The 19,728-nt window shown below is 39.2% G+C and overlaps 1 protein-coding gene across 1 annotated transcript; it reads right to left on the bottom strand.

Moving 5' to 3' along the window:
* Positions 1-2,038: 2,038 nt before the first annotated feature.
* On the bottom strand, positions 2,039-18,492 carry GAS2L3 (growth arrest specific 2 like 3). The gene is made up of 9 exons (XM_074869419.1): positions 18,426-18,492; positions 17,121-17,168; positions 15,999-16,167; positions 15,475-15,593; positions 13,865-14,006; positions 10,138-10,201; positions 9,332-9,470; positions 7,970-8,077; positions 2,039-6,455 (listed from the first exon to the last, which is right to left on the bottom strand). Exons 2-9 carry the CDS (start codon positions 17,148-17,150, stop codon positions 5,064-5,066), a joined length of 2,163 nt encoding a protein of 720 aa, XP_074725520.1. The 5' UTR covers positions 17,151-17,168; positions 18,426-18,492; the 3' UTR covers positions 2,039-5,063.
* Positions 18,493-19,728: the final 1,236 nt, after the last annotated feature.

Here is a 19,728-nt window from a genome sequence, read left to right as displayed (position 1 = left end):
TGAGTATGCCTAGACTCGCTCAAGTTTTAGTACAGTAAAAAACACTGCTAGCTACTCTTTGATCAATGTGAAGAGCAGGATCTAATCCAGTTTGTCATTCCAGAAGCAAATATTAAGAGTATTGTATGGATTTCTCCTTCTACTAAAGGGAATCTAGTCTAACTAAAGCATGTCAGAAACTTTATTTACCTAACTCACTATCATGAAGTAGTGACAAGCAGGATCACTCTATGCAGTACTTCTCCGGCATAAGAGCTAGCAAGTAAAGGGAGTGCAGATGCAAGTGTCCTTTCCTCCTTCTCTTCAGAACAGCAGATCCAAATGGAGACTTAAGGGCTGCAGTTAGATGTACAAAACCCATAGGGCATACAGGATCCAGACTTTTGTAGGCCAGAGGGATCATGGTGAGAACAAGAGGGAGAAAAGATGTTCTGTTGACTGAACAGCTGAACTTCTGAGTACACACTGTCACAATACAATAAATTGTGCTTTTCTGACAGCCAGACTTACAGTATCTTAATAAGGAATAAAGCATTTTGGTGACCGCTGTAGGAAATCTATAGATTTTCCTACAAGACAATGTAACAGCCACACAATTACTAGAAAAGTAGGGATAACTTTGTGAAGAGCATGACAGTTGCACTGAGCAATACACTTCTGGCAAAGGAAATGTGGTTGCAGGACATCCTGTTGGGGAGTTGCACACTGTCAGTACAGAAAAGCCTGGCTTCCCCAGGTTAGGAACTCCATGTGGGAGTAGCAGTCAGAGCCCTTAGCACCTAGAATGCACCAGAGAGGCTATTCTGTTTTTGATGCACCTATAGGTTTAGCAAGGATCTAGCATTGCCCATTGCCTAGTTGTGAGTAGGGCCACAACCTGAAATTACACTCTTCAGTGGAGTCTGAGAAGCAAGAGCTTAAGACTTCAGGAATGCCTCTCCCCTGACTTAGAGGAATGGCTTTGGACTATGAATACTAGAAGACCTTTTTTAAAAAAAGTGACTATCAATCCTCTATGCCTACCCATAAAAAGTGTGAACAATCCCATTATTTTCTATTAAGGTCTAAAGACTAGAAAGCTAACCCAGGAAGGAGAAGACATCACTTCATCCTCATTCAGAATAAAACATGCAATTTCACCAGAACGTGTAACACCTACCAGCAATGAAGGCAGTTTTGGAGTAGGAGGGAAAAGCATCTTCCCTATCTCCTTTTAAATCTTTACTGATGGACAGTAAATGATTTAAGATTCCCCGGGGCAAGGAGGCATGATGTTGTAGTTTGATAGTTAGGATACTTACCTGAGGGAGTCTTGGGCTGTCTTTGTATTTTAACATAACATCTTTGTATTTTACATTAATGTAACTAACATCTCTGCAGAGCTTGGTCCTGTAGGAATGAGTATGGTAGATGCCGCAAGAATGCACTTACGAGACAAAGCTGAAGTGGAAGGATAATTAAATCTATATGATTAGGCACCAGCATCAGACTGACAGGAACTGAAGCCACTTTGGAACAGGCAAAGAACTGCAGGTATTAAAACATTTTAAAAAATCAAATAGGGACAAAAAAAAGTTAATTAGGTGACTCCAGGGAGAAGACCCAATTCTCCTCTCAGTAAAACCAATTAAATTTGTTATTGATGGGCAACATGCACAGAGACAGGTGTAAAGTTTGCTGACAGGATATATGCATGGAAAATACTGGCACACAAGTGCTTTATATTTCAGATAGAGCTTCAAAGAATAAAACTCGTAAAGGTATATCTGAAACTATTCAGGCACATTGTCAGCTAGGAAAGAGTAGGAAGCCCCTTCTACTCAATTAGTCATACTGAAATGAGGATCAGAGTAAAGAGGTCTTGAACTCCAAACAAAGCAATGGATTAGAAGCAGCTATTTATGTCTTTTATAATTGCATGTGATGGAAGCTACTATTTATGTGGTGGTAGAACAAAACCACAAGCCTTCTGAAATACATTCTCCTTCCCTCCCCACAAAAGGATAACAGTAGAGAAAAAAAAAAGCATGCACGTAAAAAAGGTGCAGTATATGTTTATTTAAAATAAGTACTCATACAGGACATCGATAACACATGGAAAATTCAGTCAGATTCTTGCTCCAAGTTATCTTTCCCTTACAAAAACTAATAGAAGCTGAATATTAGACTTGCTATTTGGCAACGTAAACATTGCAAAAAGAGTATGTATTTCCATTAGGAGGTACTTTGTTACATCTTATTCTTGGCTCACCTCCAGTTACATGACACCCATAGTCAGAATATGACTATGAAGTTGGAGACTGCAATATTCACAGAAGTTGAACGATGTTTAAATATATTTTTTTGTAATAAAACCAAGCCTACCCACATTTAACAGGTGACGCATCTTCAGATTAGCTGATTAAGGTTTCAACTGTAAAAGCTTATGATTTTTATTTCATTTTGAACCATAAAATTCAGTCTATTACATGAGATAACGAATCACAAAGATGAAGCCATCTGCTTAATTTTCTCTGAAGTTATAGTTCAAAAAGGTAGATGTTGAGATAGCTTTACACTGAGATCCAAAAGTCTCCGTGTTTAAATTACTACTAAAAACCTTGTAAACGGTTCCAAAGGTGTTGTGGGTTGACCTTAGCCAGCAGCTGAGCACCCCACACAGCTGCTCACTCACTTTTCCCTCCGTCCCCATCAAGACAAGGAACAGAAGAAGAGCAGTAAAGGCAAGAAAACTCTCGGGCTGAGATAAAGACAGTTTAGTAAGTGAAGGAAAGAAAAAAAGACAAATCACCATACACAATATGGAATACTCCTTTGGCCAGTTCAGGTTGGCTGTCCTGGCCGCATCCCTCCCAATCTCTTGCCCACCCCCAGCCTACTTACTGTGGGGGCAGAGCAGAAAAAAGAAAGCCTTGACCCAGGGCAAGGACTGTTCAGCAACAGCTGAAACATTGGTGCGTTATCAACACTGTTTTAGTCACAAATCTGAAACACAGCACCATAAGGGCTGCTGCGAAGAATGTTAACTATCTCAGCCAGACCCAGTACAGAAAGAAACCCCAAGAATTCAGCTATTCATATGCATGAGATATACTGCATCGTAACTCACTATTTGGAAGCCCAAAAATCAAAAGCAAGTCATCTACTGTAAAATGATTTCAGCATACGAAACTGTGTGCCAAGTTTATCAAACCTGAAAGTAGTCCACTACAGTCAATACTGTTCTTAACATTTGCAGTAGTGGCTTTGACCAGTGTATTTATAAAACAAGTAAGCTTAAGGCCTTCCCCAAACATACAACTTTGTATGTGAGCTTGTGGGACTTATGTCCATGTTATTAAAACAGATCTGTTCTCCTCCTACAGTTTGGATATTGGTATTTACTGTTTACTCCCAGCAGGTTGTAAGCAGTACTGTACAGTAGATATGCATAAATAGAATCATAAATAAAAAAGCTAACAAGGTGCTCAGAAAGGCAGCTTAATGACTTTGCCACTGCACATGAGAACTCAGTTTATGATACTTGCTTACTCTAGTTCCAGGGGAAAAATATGTATTAAATATATAACTTCAGAAACTGCAGTTTCCATGCATCTCTTCTCCTACCCATAAGTAAATATCCTGGGAACAGAGAGCAGAAGTGATGGTGTGTGTAAGTCACCAGTGTGTTCACAGACCCTCAGAGCTCCTCAGTGTCTGTAGGAAGGACTGTTCTTTAAACCCAAAAGAACCCAAACAACACTACTCCCAAAGACAGTAGTTTTTATTAATCTACCATGAAACTAATTTCTGTTAAGGGTAAAGGTGTTGAGCACCAAAGATGTTTAACCCACTGAAAGCCTTCAGGAGTTGAGAGCATAAACAGTGCATAGCTTTCTGGCACATTCAGATGTTTAAGGCAAATGCAGTCCCTCATTACCTCTTTGAGAAACTACTCCTCACCTCCAGAAAGTAATACAGGAGAGACAGTGAGAAGGTCTCCATAAATAAAACAATAAAGGCCACTGCAGAGTAAGACTGCCCACAAAAATTAACTTCTAGCACTGAGAGCATTATTAGCAATTCAGTTTTACATGTAAAGGCCACTCCTGCAGAGCACTAAGACTCTACCAGTGCAGGTCAGTACTCGCAGCTCTGTGTTACTGGAGCAGGAGCTGCTTTGGGGCTCCATCCCAGGGGAAGGCACCCTCCCAGCAACTCAGGAGCTTCTCTCCATGCAGCGAGAGCTTTCCTTCTAGGAAAGAATGGGCTCACTTATAATCAGATTTGAACATGAACCAAGCAAGGTTATCTATCTGCCCAGGGTTTTAAAAGTAGCATTGCTCACTGAAGAGATCTATCATGATGAGAGGCTAAGGCACAACGAGAGCGAGCGATCAAGGCCATGATTTTCCATGTCCAACTTAACACAAACCAAGATGACTTCACTTCCAAGCAAGCTAAATTCACTTTAAGGCATATGGGGGACACAGTGAACATTGATAACGGCAGCTATCAAATCTAAACATGACTAGAGATTTCTTTCTCATATGTGCAGGTGACCCAAATTTGAGTTGTGGGATGCTGGTGAACTAAAAAAAACCCACAGTTTTGTTTGAGGTATTAGAAATTTTACAGCTTGCGCACAGTTCTATTGCTTGCCACAGGCCTTGATGCAGATGTGCCAGAACCACCAGAATCACTCACACTTTGCCCTGGGTAGATGCTTCTTGCGCAGGCTTTGCTCCGTGAAAATGAGCAGCAGCAAAAGCAGCAGCCCTAGCTCCCCTTTCCTCTCTCACGGCTTTCCCACAGCAGGTCAGGCTAGCAGCAAACAGGGATATTCTTTATTCTATAGTGCTACACAGCAGGCAAGCTCACTTTTAAATATATCCAAATAGAAGTTTCTAAACTGCAAAATAAATACATTTCTTAGTGTAAGTTATGCAGCAAAATGTAGGTTATACCTAATATTTCATGGTAAATGTAGTGTTATTTAACTTTTTTTCCTTGTCCTCAGTGTAGCAGATACAAGAGGCCCATCTGAACAAGATTAAGACTTCCACAGAAAGTAACAAATAAGTTTACTTTCTGGGTTTTTTACTCCCTGTCATAACAAAATAGTGATCATCTTGCCTGCTCTTTGTAAAAGGACCTTTTGATACACCAGGCATTCCTTTGTTACATGCCGTTGCTGACTTTCCTTTAGGGAGAGGCTTCTTGGCCGCTGGGGCCAAGCTTTCATTTACTTGCAAGTTTTTGGTTGAAGGCTGACTTTTTGTGGAAGGCTGCTCTGGCTTTTTTTTGGTCACTGCCGCTTTGGCTGAAGTTTGAGGAAGCCGTACAACAGATAAGGGAGTGCGTTCAGGAGGCCTGGATGAAGTGGGTCCGACCTGAGGGGGTTTACTGACATTTGGCTGCTTATTGACAGCTGATGATAAATTTTTGCTTGTTGATACCATTGTAGGTGGTGACTTTGATGCTTTGCTAACTGCAAGGGAAGGTACAGAAGCTGAGTGTTTTAGGACTGAAGCACTTTTCAGATTCCTTGCAAGGTCAGAAACTGTTTGTGGAGGTTTCTGAGGATGCTGAGACTCAGTTCCAGAGGTCTGAATAGCATTTCCAGAAGGAGGTTTTGCAGGGAGCTGCTGAGAATGTGCAAACTTGGCAACAGTACACAGATTTGTAACAGGCAGTCGAGCAGCCCTCGGAGCAACTGAATTCGCTTTGGTTTTAGTGACAGATACAGGCTTGCATTTAGCAGGGACATGCTTCTGTTTTGAAGCCATTGTTTCAGCTGTCCCAGGCAAGCGAGACAGCTGTGTTTTAGAGGATGAGAGCACAGGATGTAGCCCTGGTGCTGGGGAGCTCCGAGGCAGGGCAAATTTCACCTTGGGAGCATCAGGGGACCGAATACGTTTGCGCAATGTTTCGGAGTGAACAAGAGCTGTTCTCATTCCTGCAGATGAAGAGCTTTTGCTTGCAGGCTGTGAAGGAGCAGAAGCTGGTGAGTTGTGTGCAGGAGACTCCAGTTTCCTTGAGGTGCCAGCTAATGGTCTGAAAGGAGAGTGCAGGCCTGTCGCTGAAGACCCTTGTAATTTGGACTTGACCGGCAACGACTTTGCTGTGGGGGATGGGGGCACTGGCACTTTCGGTGATGCCAGGGCAGGGGACTGAGGACGTTTAGCTAAAGCCTTCTTGGCACTGGCCCCGAGAGCTGAAACAGGAGTCGGGGGTTTTGATGGCTGCTTTTGAAACATATTGACAGCTGACATTGGATTCATAACAGGAGGTTCCTGAATTCTAGCTGATGAGTTGGGGACACTGTCACTGGTGACCCCTTTCTGAAAGGCCAGTATTTTTTGCTCCAGAGTTGCAAACTGAAGCACTCTGCAAGGATCATATTTAAGCAGAAAACCTTGAAGAGTGTCCCAGCCTCCACCAACACGTACCATCACATGCTTGCCATGTAGCATCTGAGAATGGACAAAAAAGGTGTGGTAGCAGAAGAACAAGAAAAATTTGTATTTTGTTTTATGCAGCATTATGTCATCTTACATTAACATTTATTGAAATTGACTAACAAACAGGACCTCTTTCTTACAGAGAAACATTTAAAAAAAAGAGAAAGTATGTCATAAATAAGGTTTATGCTTCCCAATTCTTTTATGAAATAGTTTCTCCTGCAGAGACAGTCATTATGTGTTGGGAAATAATGAAAGCATATATACAGAAGACATTTTAACCATTCTGTCAACATGTTTATTCAGTATACAGAGTTTTGGATACAGGTTTTGTTCAAATTATGGATGTCCTCATAACACAGTTATGCCTGCTGAAGAGAGTGCTCAACTATCCTACAAATTATAAACCCCAAGTGCCCAGATTTTGAACAAGCAACGTTCTCAGGACATTCTATAGCATTATCCTTATTTATACGGCAAGTCATTACCGAAATTTTAGAAACACCACAGAAAAGCATTAACTTAATGTGGTTGCAAAAATCAATGGTTAAGATCTTGACTTGGATAGATTGGATCGGTGGGCCAACATTAACAGGATGAGCTTCAACAAGGCCAAGTGCCAGGTCCTGCACTTGGGCCACAACAACCCCATGCATCGCTACAGGCTTGAGGAGATGTGGCTGGAGAGCTGTCTGGAAGAAAAGGATCTGGGGGTTCTAATTGACAAGCAGCTGAACATGAGCCAGCAGTGTGCCCAGGTGGCCAAGAAAGCCAACGGCATCCTGGCTTGTATTAGAAATACTGTGACCAGCAGAAGTAGGGAGGTGATAGTCCCCCTGTACTCTGCACTGGTGAGGCCACACCTGGAGTATTTTGTCCAGTTTTGGGCACCTCAATACGAGAGAGATATCGAGGTGCTGGAGCAAGTGCAGAGGAGAGCAACGAATCTGGTGAAGGGCCTGGAGAACAAATCCTATGAGGAGCGATTGAAGAAGCTGGGACTGTTTAGTTTGAGGAAGAGAAGACTAAGGGGAGACCTCATCACTCTCTACAACTACCTGAAAGGACATTGTAGAGAGGTTGGTGCTGGTCTCTTCTCACAGGTGATTAGTGACAGAACAAGGGGGAATGGCTTTAAACTCCAACAGGGGAGGTTCAGACTGGACATTAGGAAAAAATGTTTCACAGAAAGAGTGGTCAGACAGTGGAATAGGCTGCCCAGGGAGGTGGTGGAGTCACCATCCCTGGATGTGTTTAAGGGTCGTTTAGATGAGATGTTGGTGGATATGGTGTAGGGGAGAACTTTGTAGAGTAGGGCTGATGGTTGGACTCGATGATCCCAAGGGTCTTTTCCAACCTGAATGAATCTATGATCTAACCTACTTTGAATAGGGGATTGAATGGGTGATGTGGCATCCCAACCTAAATGATTCTGTATTTCTCAAACAATACCATAGAGGTATTCCACTTAAAAGCATTTTTCTCCCAATTAGGAATATAAATTTGGATTCTGAGAAACTACTTACTCGTATGAAGAGTATTTTATCTCCCAGTCTATAACGTCCTTCTGATAAGTATTCAATTGAAAATCGATGGGAACAACTGCAGGGAGGATCTTCTGCTATGTGTTTAACCTAGTTATTAAAATTGAAAGCATTTGTTAGTATTTTGACAGAAGCATGTGTTTAACAGTTTATTGAGAGATTTAATACAAGAAAAGATACTGATATTTTCATCCCATAATCTAAGAAAACACTAGAATTCTATTCTCTCACAAGAAAATCTCAGCTACATAGAGCTTCAAAATGTAGAACAAAAGATTAAAAGAAAGAACCATATGTACAGGCAAATATTTTGAGTTGTTCCAATCCAATTTTTTTCATTTCTTCGATTTTAAGCTATTTCTACTTTCTTTTTTAAGATTTGTCCATAACACTATGCATAGTGGCATCAATTCCAACCACGACCTTGTAAAGACACTGTTATGGTCTCTAGAAATTGAAACAAGTGCCTGGGTCTCTCCGGTGACCAAATCCATTGCTACACCTGACTCAGGGCTACTTCAGCATTCTCCCTAACTTTTTGTAATGCTTTTATAAGTTAATCTTCTATGTGACACCCAAGAAGGAAACCACTAAAAAAAGGAAAAAGGTAGTACCCAAATGAGTCCAGGGTTAGAAAAGATGTGCCTCTTACAGCTACTTAGAAACTTAAAAAAATTGGAAGATCAAGACTATTGCCAAGCAGGAGAAATAGCAAAATTTTTTAGAGGGAGTGAGGATCTGATGGCTGACATTCCCAAAGAAGTGGAAGTTCTACATTACAACACAGAGGACCTTCAAAATAAATGAATTTTAAAGTCTCAACATGCATTTTAAAGCAAAATAGGAAAGTCATTCATCATTCCTTTTGGACTAGTTCATAAGATGTACAAATCATTTCCTTTTCTGCATACATATTCATTTCCAATTGGTACAGCTACAGAGGTTTTATTTAAAGTCTATTCTTCCAAGAGTTTCATCAAAGCCTACTTTAACATCAAATTGAAGAGAAGCATATGTTACAGTCATAGAATATTGACACACCAGAAAAACTGAATGCATATTTCTTATACTCAAAGAAGCAATGAAGGGTGTGATGGTGGTGTGCGAAATCAAGGCAAATTATATGCACTGAGGCATTAACTCTAAAACATATAGGACAGCATATTGCTTACATTTTCAAAAAAAATATTTGTTCACAAGAGGTGCATAACCTTCTGTTTTCTATTTAAGGAGGTTCACAAATATTAGACGAAAAACAGCCTATGCTTACTGAGCCAGATCATATAAGTACTAAACTTAAGAGTTTGATTAAAGCCTATATCACAATAAACAAGTAGTACTTACTGCCTCATGTAGCTCCCCATGGTGACAACATGACTTTGCTGTACTAATAGGTGATGGTGGTCCAGAGGTCATCAGCAGTGTTTCTTCTAGTTCAATTTCCTTCTCTAGTTTTATTAGTACAGGAGGTTCAACTCCATACCTCAAATACAGAAGTATAGAGTTTAATTGCTAATTTACTAAAGAAAACAAAAAGAAACTGATGATAACAAATATGCAAAATTCTGAGTGGCTTGACTGACAGGAAAGAGCACTAAATCAGTCAGAGGAATAACTGCCTTGATAATCCAAAGACAAGGAGCACTCTGAGTTTCTACTAGAAAGGTGGTCTTGGAGCTGCCACAGAAGGCAGTAAAAATACTGTTAATACTACACAATTTAGGTCACATCCAATTTCGATGAACTATCTTAAAGCTTCCAGCTCTGCACTAGAAAGAAATTAGAAGTCTAAATTTAGGGAATGAGATACCTGCCAAAAAGCTTAAAAAAAATAAAGATCTTAAAACTGTATTTAATGTTCAGTGAGTTCTTCCAAGATGTACACATACTTATAAGCTGAATATAGCACTGAAACATAGTTATAAAAAGCAGTGTGGATCAGCACCTCTCCATGAAGAGTCTGATAAATACTTGAAAAAAATACTCATATTGTACAACTGTCCTAGAAAAGCTACTCAATACTTTCTGCACAGAATTAACATCTACTGCACTGCACTTAATGACTGCAGATGGTCTTAACTTTGTCTTAGCTTTTACTTAATAGAATGCGTTCTTCCATTTCTTGTTAGGAGCATGTGCGGATCACATACCTGGATACAATGCGCCCAATTTCCAACAGACAAAGATACACTTGTCTTGGATCCTTGTGCAAAACTAAATGGAAAGAGAATAAAAGGGAGTTACAGCTCATATTTACTGTGGGGAGGCCTGTGCAATTAGCTACAGAGAAGGGAAGGATAAGGAACAGATGACTATAACTTCACCATCATTCTACCCAGAGGATGAATAAAGCGGTATATGCTTTCAAGTCTAATTTTCTATTCCATAAAGTGTTTAAGCCCATCCTGGAACTCCTGAAATCAAACTCTTCTCTACCTCCTAAGAGAAATACACTTTATTTGGTTTTATGCTGCTGATATAAACTGGAAAGAAAGAGATCCGAGAGCTTTCCCTTCCCTATCCCCAAATACATTATCACAGTATTAAAGATGAAGAGCATTCAACAACTGCAAACAGGAAAGGTACTTCATCTGTTCATGCTTGTGCGTACAGACAGATAGGCACACACACTCTATTGGTGAACAGTCATAGGAGAATACACAGCAAGGGACCTAACTGACAAGTGGATGGCTATGCAGTCAGTCAGCCTAAGTCGTTTAAACCCTTGGCTGTGGAGGAATAATCCAGGTGATTCTTACCATTTCAGTAAGCAACAGATTTTATTTTTCTTATCACTTTAAAAGTTCTGGGTGCCAGAAGGGTCCATCCATATGACAGATTCACCCAGTTCAACTAGAAGATACCACTTTGCCAGTGGTAACTCCCCTACCCCTCATTTCACCCCTCTCTATCAGATCCCACCTCCTGCCCCATCCACCCAGAGGTTTTCTTCAGAATTGGTATCTTTGTGAGGCTATATCTGAAAAGGATGGTCAAAACCCCTGACCATAAGATGGTGAGAATGACATTGGTTTAAGAGACAAACACTCAGATTCAAACATCAGATACTCGCTTCTGATCACAGAAAAGAATCAACACAATTCCAGATATGTTAGTAGCACAGAGTTTTCCACTAGGCTTTGCTTCTTGAAGACTGTGCCCACATTAACCCAGCTAGTGCCCAATGCAGAGGGCTGCTTTGCACCCCTCAGTTCAGAGCAGCTCTAGCAGCTGCATGCACTCGACCATGTAGGCACACTAAATGACAATCAGGAGCACTGAAGAATGAGATGAAATAGTGGAGTTATAGCCAAACGGTGTGAAGGTGACCATGGCAGGTCTTCTGGGTTTTCCTGACAACTTTGAAATGAAAACAGTCAATTATTTCTACTGCTGCAGTGAAGAACAGAAGAGGCAGAAGGAAAACAGTGTCTGTTTTGGTTTCTTGAAGCTTTCTTGTGCAAGAAAATGGAAAAAGAAACAAGGCCATGAACAGAGAAAGAAAATAGTTTAAAATCTCACAAGTAACTACTTCCTCCTCTGTTCCCACAGAAGCCTCAAAATTGAGATGCTTTTCACATGTTCTAAGAACAGTTGCGTGAATGCTTTAGAAAACAAACCATTCATGTGCTTTCCTAGCCAACTAGGAATACTGCCTAATAACTCAGAAACCAAGGGCTGGGAGAAAGGTCTTTCAACTTCCCTCAATGCACCTGCATGGCATCATTCTTTCCCCCACCACCATCAAGTGGTGAAAATGGGAAAAGCTGTAGATACAATTTTCATATGGTGTAAAATTTATATGAACAATTCTGACTTTCTTCACACCATGGAGTAACAATATTCAGCAGAAACCGGAAATTCACTCTGAAGAGAAACCTAATGAGCCAGCTCTATATTTACAGATGAAATCTATCATCTTTCTGATGTTCAATTTAATATTTAAAATGATTTTGCTTTAAATAAGACTGAAGTGTTTCCTAAAGTATAAGCTGAGTATGAAGTCAGATGTTCTTGTTTACATCATCTACTCCAGTTTGTAAGTCTACTTTTTAAAAGATCTGATTATGAAGGGTAAATCTAGAATAGAAAGTTGATAGAACCATAATCTGAAAGGTACTAGAAGTCATTTAAATATATATTTTTCTTCCTGTTTTTATCAGCTGTGACAGAAGTGGTATAATTTGCCTGAATCCAGAAGAGAAAAATCCAAATATAACCCTAGCAGAGGTCAAGACATTTGTTTTGTCTCAATGTCAAAGGGCATCCCATGATGGCTATTCTCTCTTTCTGCTGTCTCAGGAGCCACTTCACAGCCATCCACACTTTTCAGGAGGTGTTGCTGTATGTATCTGATGGGAAAAAGACAATAGTCAAATTTTCTTTCCCCTATTTAATTCATAAAGAATGGCTTGAAAGTTTGATGGAGAACATCAGTGGAAAGAATGTTTCATCAAGGAGGCTGCAAGTCTGCTCATTTCGACTGCCAAAAAGGCTCACAGAAGCTATTTATGCCATAAAGCAAGCTGTGTCAAGAGTTACAATCAGACTTCAAAACACTTCTTGGCTATGAGCGAAAGCCACAGCAATAGAAAATCCTGTCTGCTTATCTCAGAGAGGCTAGACAGGTTCTAGTTACCCATCCACTTACAGGAACTAAGATGTTTAAGCAATGCAATTCATACAAGTTGAACTGAAAAAAATATTAAGACTAATTTTCTCATAGCTCAGTTCTACTCATCTGTATTTCCTGGTACTGAAAAGAAGATACACTCACTAGTTAAATCAAAATGAGACAGATGCAAATGAGGATGTTCTCAACTATTTTAAAAGATGACTTATCCAGTAGTGAAGGCATGGACAGTCCAACTCGCAGGGAGAAGAGCTTGAAAGAAAAGCAGTTAATGAAAACAGTGTCTCCCATTTAAATAGCATTAAGTGGCACAAAGACTTCAAGAAAATCTAGTAAATATTGTGACAAATTTTTGATTATTGAAAACAAAGGTTTTTCGCAATTTTTTGCTATTCTGCTGACAGACAGATATTTTGCCTTTTTTTAAAAAAAAATCCACAAAATAAGAAAATGGTTGGCATGCCACAGAAACATTTGTATTAATTTTTACTGACATAATAGCTGGTAGAGGAGCATTTCATTATTTACCATGTGATGAAAGCACAGTTCCTCTTAATTAGCAGTCAAAAAAAATTTATTCCATCTGGAAGGATCAGTCTAGCAGCTGTTTGTTATAAGGGACAGACTGTGCACTGGGGCAGGCATACACACAGTTGGCAAATTAGTTTTATAACTAACTTATTAAATGGGAAAATACAAATGGTTTGGAGTCATGTCAAGTAGGTTCTGAAGTAAATGTTAATTACCAACAGACTGTTGCCACTTCAGGCACAACGCTCTGATGTAGTCACCAAATTTAGCAGTCATGAGTGCATTATTCTGAGGGCTTTCTGCAACAAGAATGAGCTCTAACACCAAATAAAGGATCTTATTGTGAGTTGACTCCGTGGCCCTATGGTCTTCTTGCACAGGGAAAGCAAAACCACGCTTTGCTCCTCTGTTTCTCAGTGGGCCTTTTTACTGAAGGAAAATATGTAAGTTTGCTGCACAGCTGTTGCTCCTCCGTTCATCCTGCACAGCAACTTTTAGAAGTCTGGAAAAGCATCATGCAAGTTAGAGACATCACTGAACTGATTTTTCAAGGCTTTTACTTGAACACTGCCTTAAAATAAATAAAAGCATTAATAGCTTGCACAAGACAGGAACAGTCGTGACAAAGGCTTCAAAAGACTATACACAAGAGATCTCCCTGACCAGGTAGTTATCTACATACAGATCAAAGCAAATCTTACAAAAAGATGTACCTAAACCTTCAGATTCAAAGAGATAAGTCTCATCAACTCCAATGGCTCTACACCAGTTAAGAAAGTTGGCTGTATTATCTCTGGCAAAAAACGATCCTGATGGAGCATCCTTCTTACATGGAACTTTTCTCATAGGAAAATTCTGGCAAGGGAAAAAAACAAGTGTGCACATCAATTGCCAAAAGCATATTTGCAAAGGAAAATAAACTGTAAATTCTGACTACAGAAACAGTGGTTAGTAACTATTTTGTGTTCAACCCACCATGTACTCTATGAAATAAAAGCTACGCTAATGTAGATGGCATTCCACCTTATCTTTGTGAACAGTCACTGAGTGAACGATCCTTACTTCTGCAGCCTCTCCCAAAGCTGCCCATACAGTTGCTTCCCCACATGCTGAGGTAAAAGTTTTAGTGGTGGTTTCACAGGTCTACATAGTTATTCCCCGCTCTCAAGCTCTGATTGTAGCACTGAGAGAGAAGCCCAAATCAATTACACTATACTTGGCTGTCAGATTTCAACATTTTAGAGCCCATTCTAGAAAGCAAAGGGAATCAAAAGGGAACAAAGGGCCATTTCCTTGAAAACAATTCAGTACTTATTTGTTTTTAAACTGGTATCTTCAAAACTAAACAACCAGTTCAAAGGTACACAAGTTGCACATCTTGTCCTCCTTAAAAAAAAAAACCAAAACAACAAACCCTAAGGATTCGCAGCATTCATATGGCTCTTGTATAAATACTATTTGCCATCCTAAGACTGCTGTTTTGTGTCCTGCCACATCCCCCCAAGTTAATAATAAATATAGTATTAGTAATTATATTACTTACTGGTACATATCCATTATTCAAAACTAATGCTTTACTAGATAAAACAGTAAGAGGTAAACACAAAAAAAAATGGTCTGGATATGATGAAACAGTTCCTCCTGCCCCCAAGGGAAAAAACTACCAATTAGGGCACATTAGCTGGTGAACTATTATTTGACAAATTCAAGTATCGCTGTAGCTATACTGGGTACCTGTACATTGAACATATGCTACCTGTGCAAATGTTACATGGTTTTACAGTCCAAAGTGAAACATCACTATTTTTCATTGTACAAACACAGACCGCAAGTTGCTTGAGATTCACATTTCAACTCAGCCTTGGTTCCTAACAAAACCACTGAAGCCCATCTCCAGGTACATCTCAATATGGATATTTTCATGGCTAACCTATATAATTGAGTTTAGCCACCAGTTTCTGGAATAAAACATTCTACCAAGGGTCAGTGGATATCTTGTTACCAACCCACACTGATGTTATCAGGGGAACAAACTTCAGACATGGACTAGCTCTACCTCTGGCAAGAATTCTACTGAAATCGAACTAAAAAAACTAATAAGGACATTAGAGTTTGATTAACAAAGTCAGTCATTTGTTGCATAAGGACAGTTTATCCATCTGTAATGCCACACTGTTGTTAATCAGTCTCCGGATACACAGCTCACAGAATGCTGCTTTGGGAAGCCTCACTCACCTGCTTTCCTTTTCACTAATACTTACAATTAAAGACTATATATGTATTAAAAAAATTAATTAAAAAAAAAAATCACAATATGACTTACCCTTAAATTATTTGAGCTACAACATTTTTTAATTGTGTTTTGAAGAACACCAACCAATTGGCAGAGTAGTACCCCATTATCAAGTTCTTCTAGCAGTTGTTCTGCTTTGATTTCTATTCCTAAAAAAGAAGGTCAATATTAGAGTTACTCCACAAAAGGTAAAGAAGTTTCATATGAACTTAGAGGCAACTCAAACAGCATTCTATCCATCATATCATGTACTACAGTGTTAAATACTGAAAATTAGTAGAAATATATAAAACTAAAATCAAATATCCACTTAGATTTTAATTAGACTAGCAAGATTCATAAATATAAATTAGAACAATTAATCACCCTACTTCTAAGAGGTGTCAGCTAATAAAATCTGAAACTGAAGCATGTATTTTAATGCAATTTTCCTAGCCATTCAGGCTCAAATACACCAGATCTTAATAGTACTATAGATATTAAGTGTCAACATTGACTGGAATATTGGAAAGTGCTTTGGAATTTATGAGACAGTGATTTATTTTTCACCTCACCCAGTAAGCCAGACAGCCAGATCGACAGATCTTCTTGCATAGGCACCAAAGTTGCTTCATGCCGCACAGATATCCACTGGTCATACAGGCACACATCTGCCAAACCTGGCCCATGTCTGGGAGTCAGAGGACTTCGGGGACTTAAGGGAAGGTCATCACCAAACCACACCTGGAGAAGATTTCAGTAAGCTGAAGACAGCGAGCTCTAATATTTGCAGTCAGATGACAAAAACTCACAGTTCTGAATTATGCTAGAGATCTATTATTCAAAGCATTTGTTCCCCTTCAGACAGATACACCAAACCAACACAACAGTAATCACAAACAGCTCAGCTCTCATTAGTAACTCCTGTATCAAAAGTACTACTACGTTCATTCTCTTGACTTCTTTGGATTTAAACTTACATACTCCCCTGAATACTAAATAAAGAAAACATGCATTAAATTTGTGTGGGGTTTTTTCCCTCTGCACATTTTAAATAATGAGATCTGCAGTTTATCACATAATTTACTACAGACTACCGATTTCTTTGTTCAAACATTTCAGAGGCATCTTGTGCTTAAATCATGAAAATGATGATGTTAAAAGAGGAAATATATTCCTGTACAAGAACATAACACACTTTAAATTCTTAGCATTTTTCTTAAGGATTGCATATTTTCAAATTGAGAGATACCTTTACATTTCAAGAAAAGGACCACACTAAAATTTCATGTACAAAATTCTCAAAGAGAAAGTGTCCTGGTATTAACTACTTTCTTTCAGTTCAGGAAGTGTGTGAGTTTATAAAATATATTTATTTGTACTAAAGTGACTAACTAGAACATAGGGTTTTTAAAAACTCCTCTTAATCATCAAGCAAGTTTTTAAATAATCTCAGCCTTTGAGTTCAAAACCTTCTTAGGTAATAGCCCTTAAGAAGAGAAAGAATCACCTATCTGATATAACACTGGGTTGTCTATCTTGTCACATTGCTCCATTTGTAAAATGGGAAAACTATTACTTTTTTTTTTTTTAACTAGAGATAACTCTGGGGATTCTAGCACTTCATTTGCTTCAGGGTAGATTTTTGCATTAAAAAAAGTATTATACAGGTTTCAAATATTAAAAAAGGCATTTACCTGAACTGCATTCTGCATGGTCACCTGCATTTACATTAGTTTCTTCCCCTGGGGAAAGAGAAGAGCATTTTTAATACAGTCCCTCCTACTTTCATGAAAATCCCAAGAAAAACCCATCAGTGCTGTTTTGGAAAAATAAGAATGTGTCTGATCAGAAATGGAGGGGGAGAGAGGGAAGTATCTTAGTAGCTAAGGTTTTGATCCAGTATTCATTCAACTTCAGTTAGTTCTCTGCTCTTAAATAAAGCAGCGGTTAGTACAGCACAAAGTATCAACTAACTTCGTATGCATAAATAATACTCCCAGGTTTGCATGATTTTAAAGAGCTGTAAGGCATTTACTTTGCCAAAGAGAAATATAAATACTTCAAACCATTCTTGGATTTAACAACGATGGCATTCACCATCTTGTACAATTGTGCATATACGCATCCTGAGTTTACATTAAATACTTTGAAGATTATGAACATCTTGCAGCAAGGAAATAATTCAGAAGAATGAGATTTCTTCCTGCATAGATAACATGAGAGAAGTCAATGTTTTTATTAACTTCTGATGGGATTTTGACTTTCCAGGCAGCTAGCACACACCTATGTTTTTTCAACACAACACTGCAACTATTGCAGCAATCATAACAACTCCCTGGCAAAACAATCCTTAAGGAAAGTTTTAGAGGCAATCTGGTCAACCCTTTCTCTCCTGAAACCAATACAGTATTTTCCAGCAATACTTTCAATCATGGGAAAACTCAGCACAAACTCTACACTGGGCTGGGGATCAGTAAGTCTCTCCACGAGGTCTAGAGGTGCGCAGTATTACTGGGTTAGCTACATACACATGTACCAGAAGGAATTTCCTCAGCATAATTCTCCACAATGGTAGTGGTGGGCATTACAACCTCAAAATGTACCTATCTGTGTCTTGAAGCCAGTTAAAAGCAACTCTCTCACTCCATTACTTAATAGCTGCAATAAAATTTCATCTTACTGATTAAGCTGGAAACCAGATTGCAGACATTGTCAGTCGGTTTTAACTCATCTGTTTTCCCTTAAAAATAAATAACTTCCCTCTCCTGTCCCAGATGCTTAAGCTTTATACATAGACGGCATTCTTCTCTCCTCCTCCATCTGTTGCACAACCTGACCTTCCTACAACAAAAGGCCGAATAGCCCATCAAAGATGACCCAATTCTTGTAAAAATTCTCCCCCTTCCTCTTACCCAGAAAGCAGAATGGTGCCGTTTCCTCCCCCTTTTTTTCCTCCCACGCTACACGCTGACACACGTCAGGCATTTCAAATAACTTACAATGACCAGCAAACGAGCAACCAGTTTGTTTTCAGACTGAAGCCACTTCCTTGTATCAGGACTGCTAGCACTTCTCAAACTTTATCACAGACACTCCAAGTGATATCTTTCTCCTTCCTTTTATTTCTAGAGGGGAAGAAAAAAAAAAAAAAAAAGAAAGAAGAGACATCCTCTTCTTCATGTCATTTTTCCTTCTATGAATGAACAAGGGAAGGGCAGTGTATATACCAAGCATTACTAATGAGCATGTTATGCTTCCCACAGCTTTGTCCAGGGGAATACATTTTTCTTTAGCATAAGAAAGCTATTGTCTCAAGAGAGTCGCAGTAAGAGGCTTCATTGATTAAAAAAATAAATAAAACAACAGCAGAACAGCCAGTAAAGAAGTTGGTCTCATTAAAATAAGGAGCTCCATATAGGCTAACAAGAGCTCTAGCATACTATCTGCCAAGAGAAAACAAAAGGCAGCCTAATTCACAGGGAGCACTCAAAACACGAACAAAGCAAAATATTCACACAGCAGATATCACAAGAATGCTCAGCATCTGCAGTTTTGTGGCATGCCTAACAAAAAATAGTCTAAAAAAAATTATAAAAAGATGAGATTGAAGAAAATGGTGGCACTTGAACTTCAAGGGCCTGTTCTTCTAAAACAAGTTATTTTGTAAGTCCATATGCCAAAGGGCTCTCTAGAAAGTCAAACGGCTTCACTTATTATTAGGACATGTGAATAACCCTTAACAAAAAACCCCTCTGATGATACAGATTATCCTGAACGAATTTTGAAAAATTAGCATAGTAAGAATTATCCATTTTCAGATCCCAAACAGTCCAGCTCTGAGATTGCAGGGAATACAGATTAATGTAGCCTTATCACTTACAGGGAGAGGCATGGGATGAGAAGACCCAGAAGTCTGCCACCTTCAAGTAGTCAGCCTGTAAAGATGCAGAAGGTGCTGTGGGGAGGTGAATACTGCAATACCAGGTAGAGTCATAACCAAATCTGACTTCTTCCAAAACCAGTTGGGTTCCCTGCATCAAAAAACTGTACATAATGAATGAAGCAAGTATTTGATGTTGAATTCGGGCAGCTCCAGCTAGAACTGAATCAGTTTCTACACATGCCAGTTTTATCAACTCACCTTCATTCAGCAGGCATTTGGTATTCAAGGATCACAGCTGTGAAAGAAAAGACCCCAAACTGAAAACACACTGTGTCATGTCCCATGCATAGCCTTAGGCCATGCCATTCCCATTTCCAGGCCAGTTGATATCTCTGAGGTCCCTAGGAGGGGTCTCTACC

This window comes from Strix uralensis, chromosome 5, assembly GCF_047716275.1.
Source record: "Strix uralensis isolate ZFMK-TIS-50842 chromosome 5, bStrUra1, whole genome shotgun sequence".
Taxonomy (NCBI): Eukaryota; Metazoa; Chordata; class Aves; order Strigiformes; family Strigidae; genus Strix; species Strix uralensis.
This window is presented reverse-complemented; position numbering and strand designations above follow the sequence as displayed.

Excerpts from the sequence above, each read along its gene's own strand:
- GAS2L3 (XM_074869419.1), bottom strand. The coding sequence starts at position 17,150 with ATGCAGGTGACCATGCAGAATGCAGTTCAG. Across the intron at positions 16,168-17,120 it reads CCATGCAGAATGCAGTTCAG|GTGTGGTTTGGTGATGACCT; the intron begins GTAAATGCCTTT and ends AATCTTCTCCAG. Across the intron at positions 9,471-10,137 it reads ATTGGGCGCATTGTATCCAG|GTATGGAGTTGAACCTCCTG; the intron begins GTATGTGATCCG and ends TCTGTATTTGAG.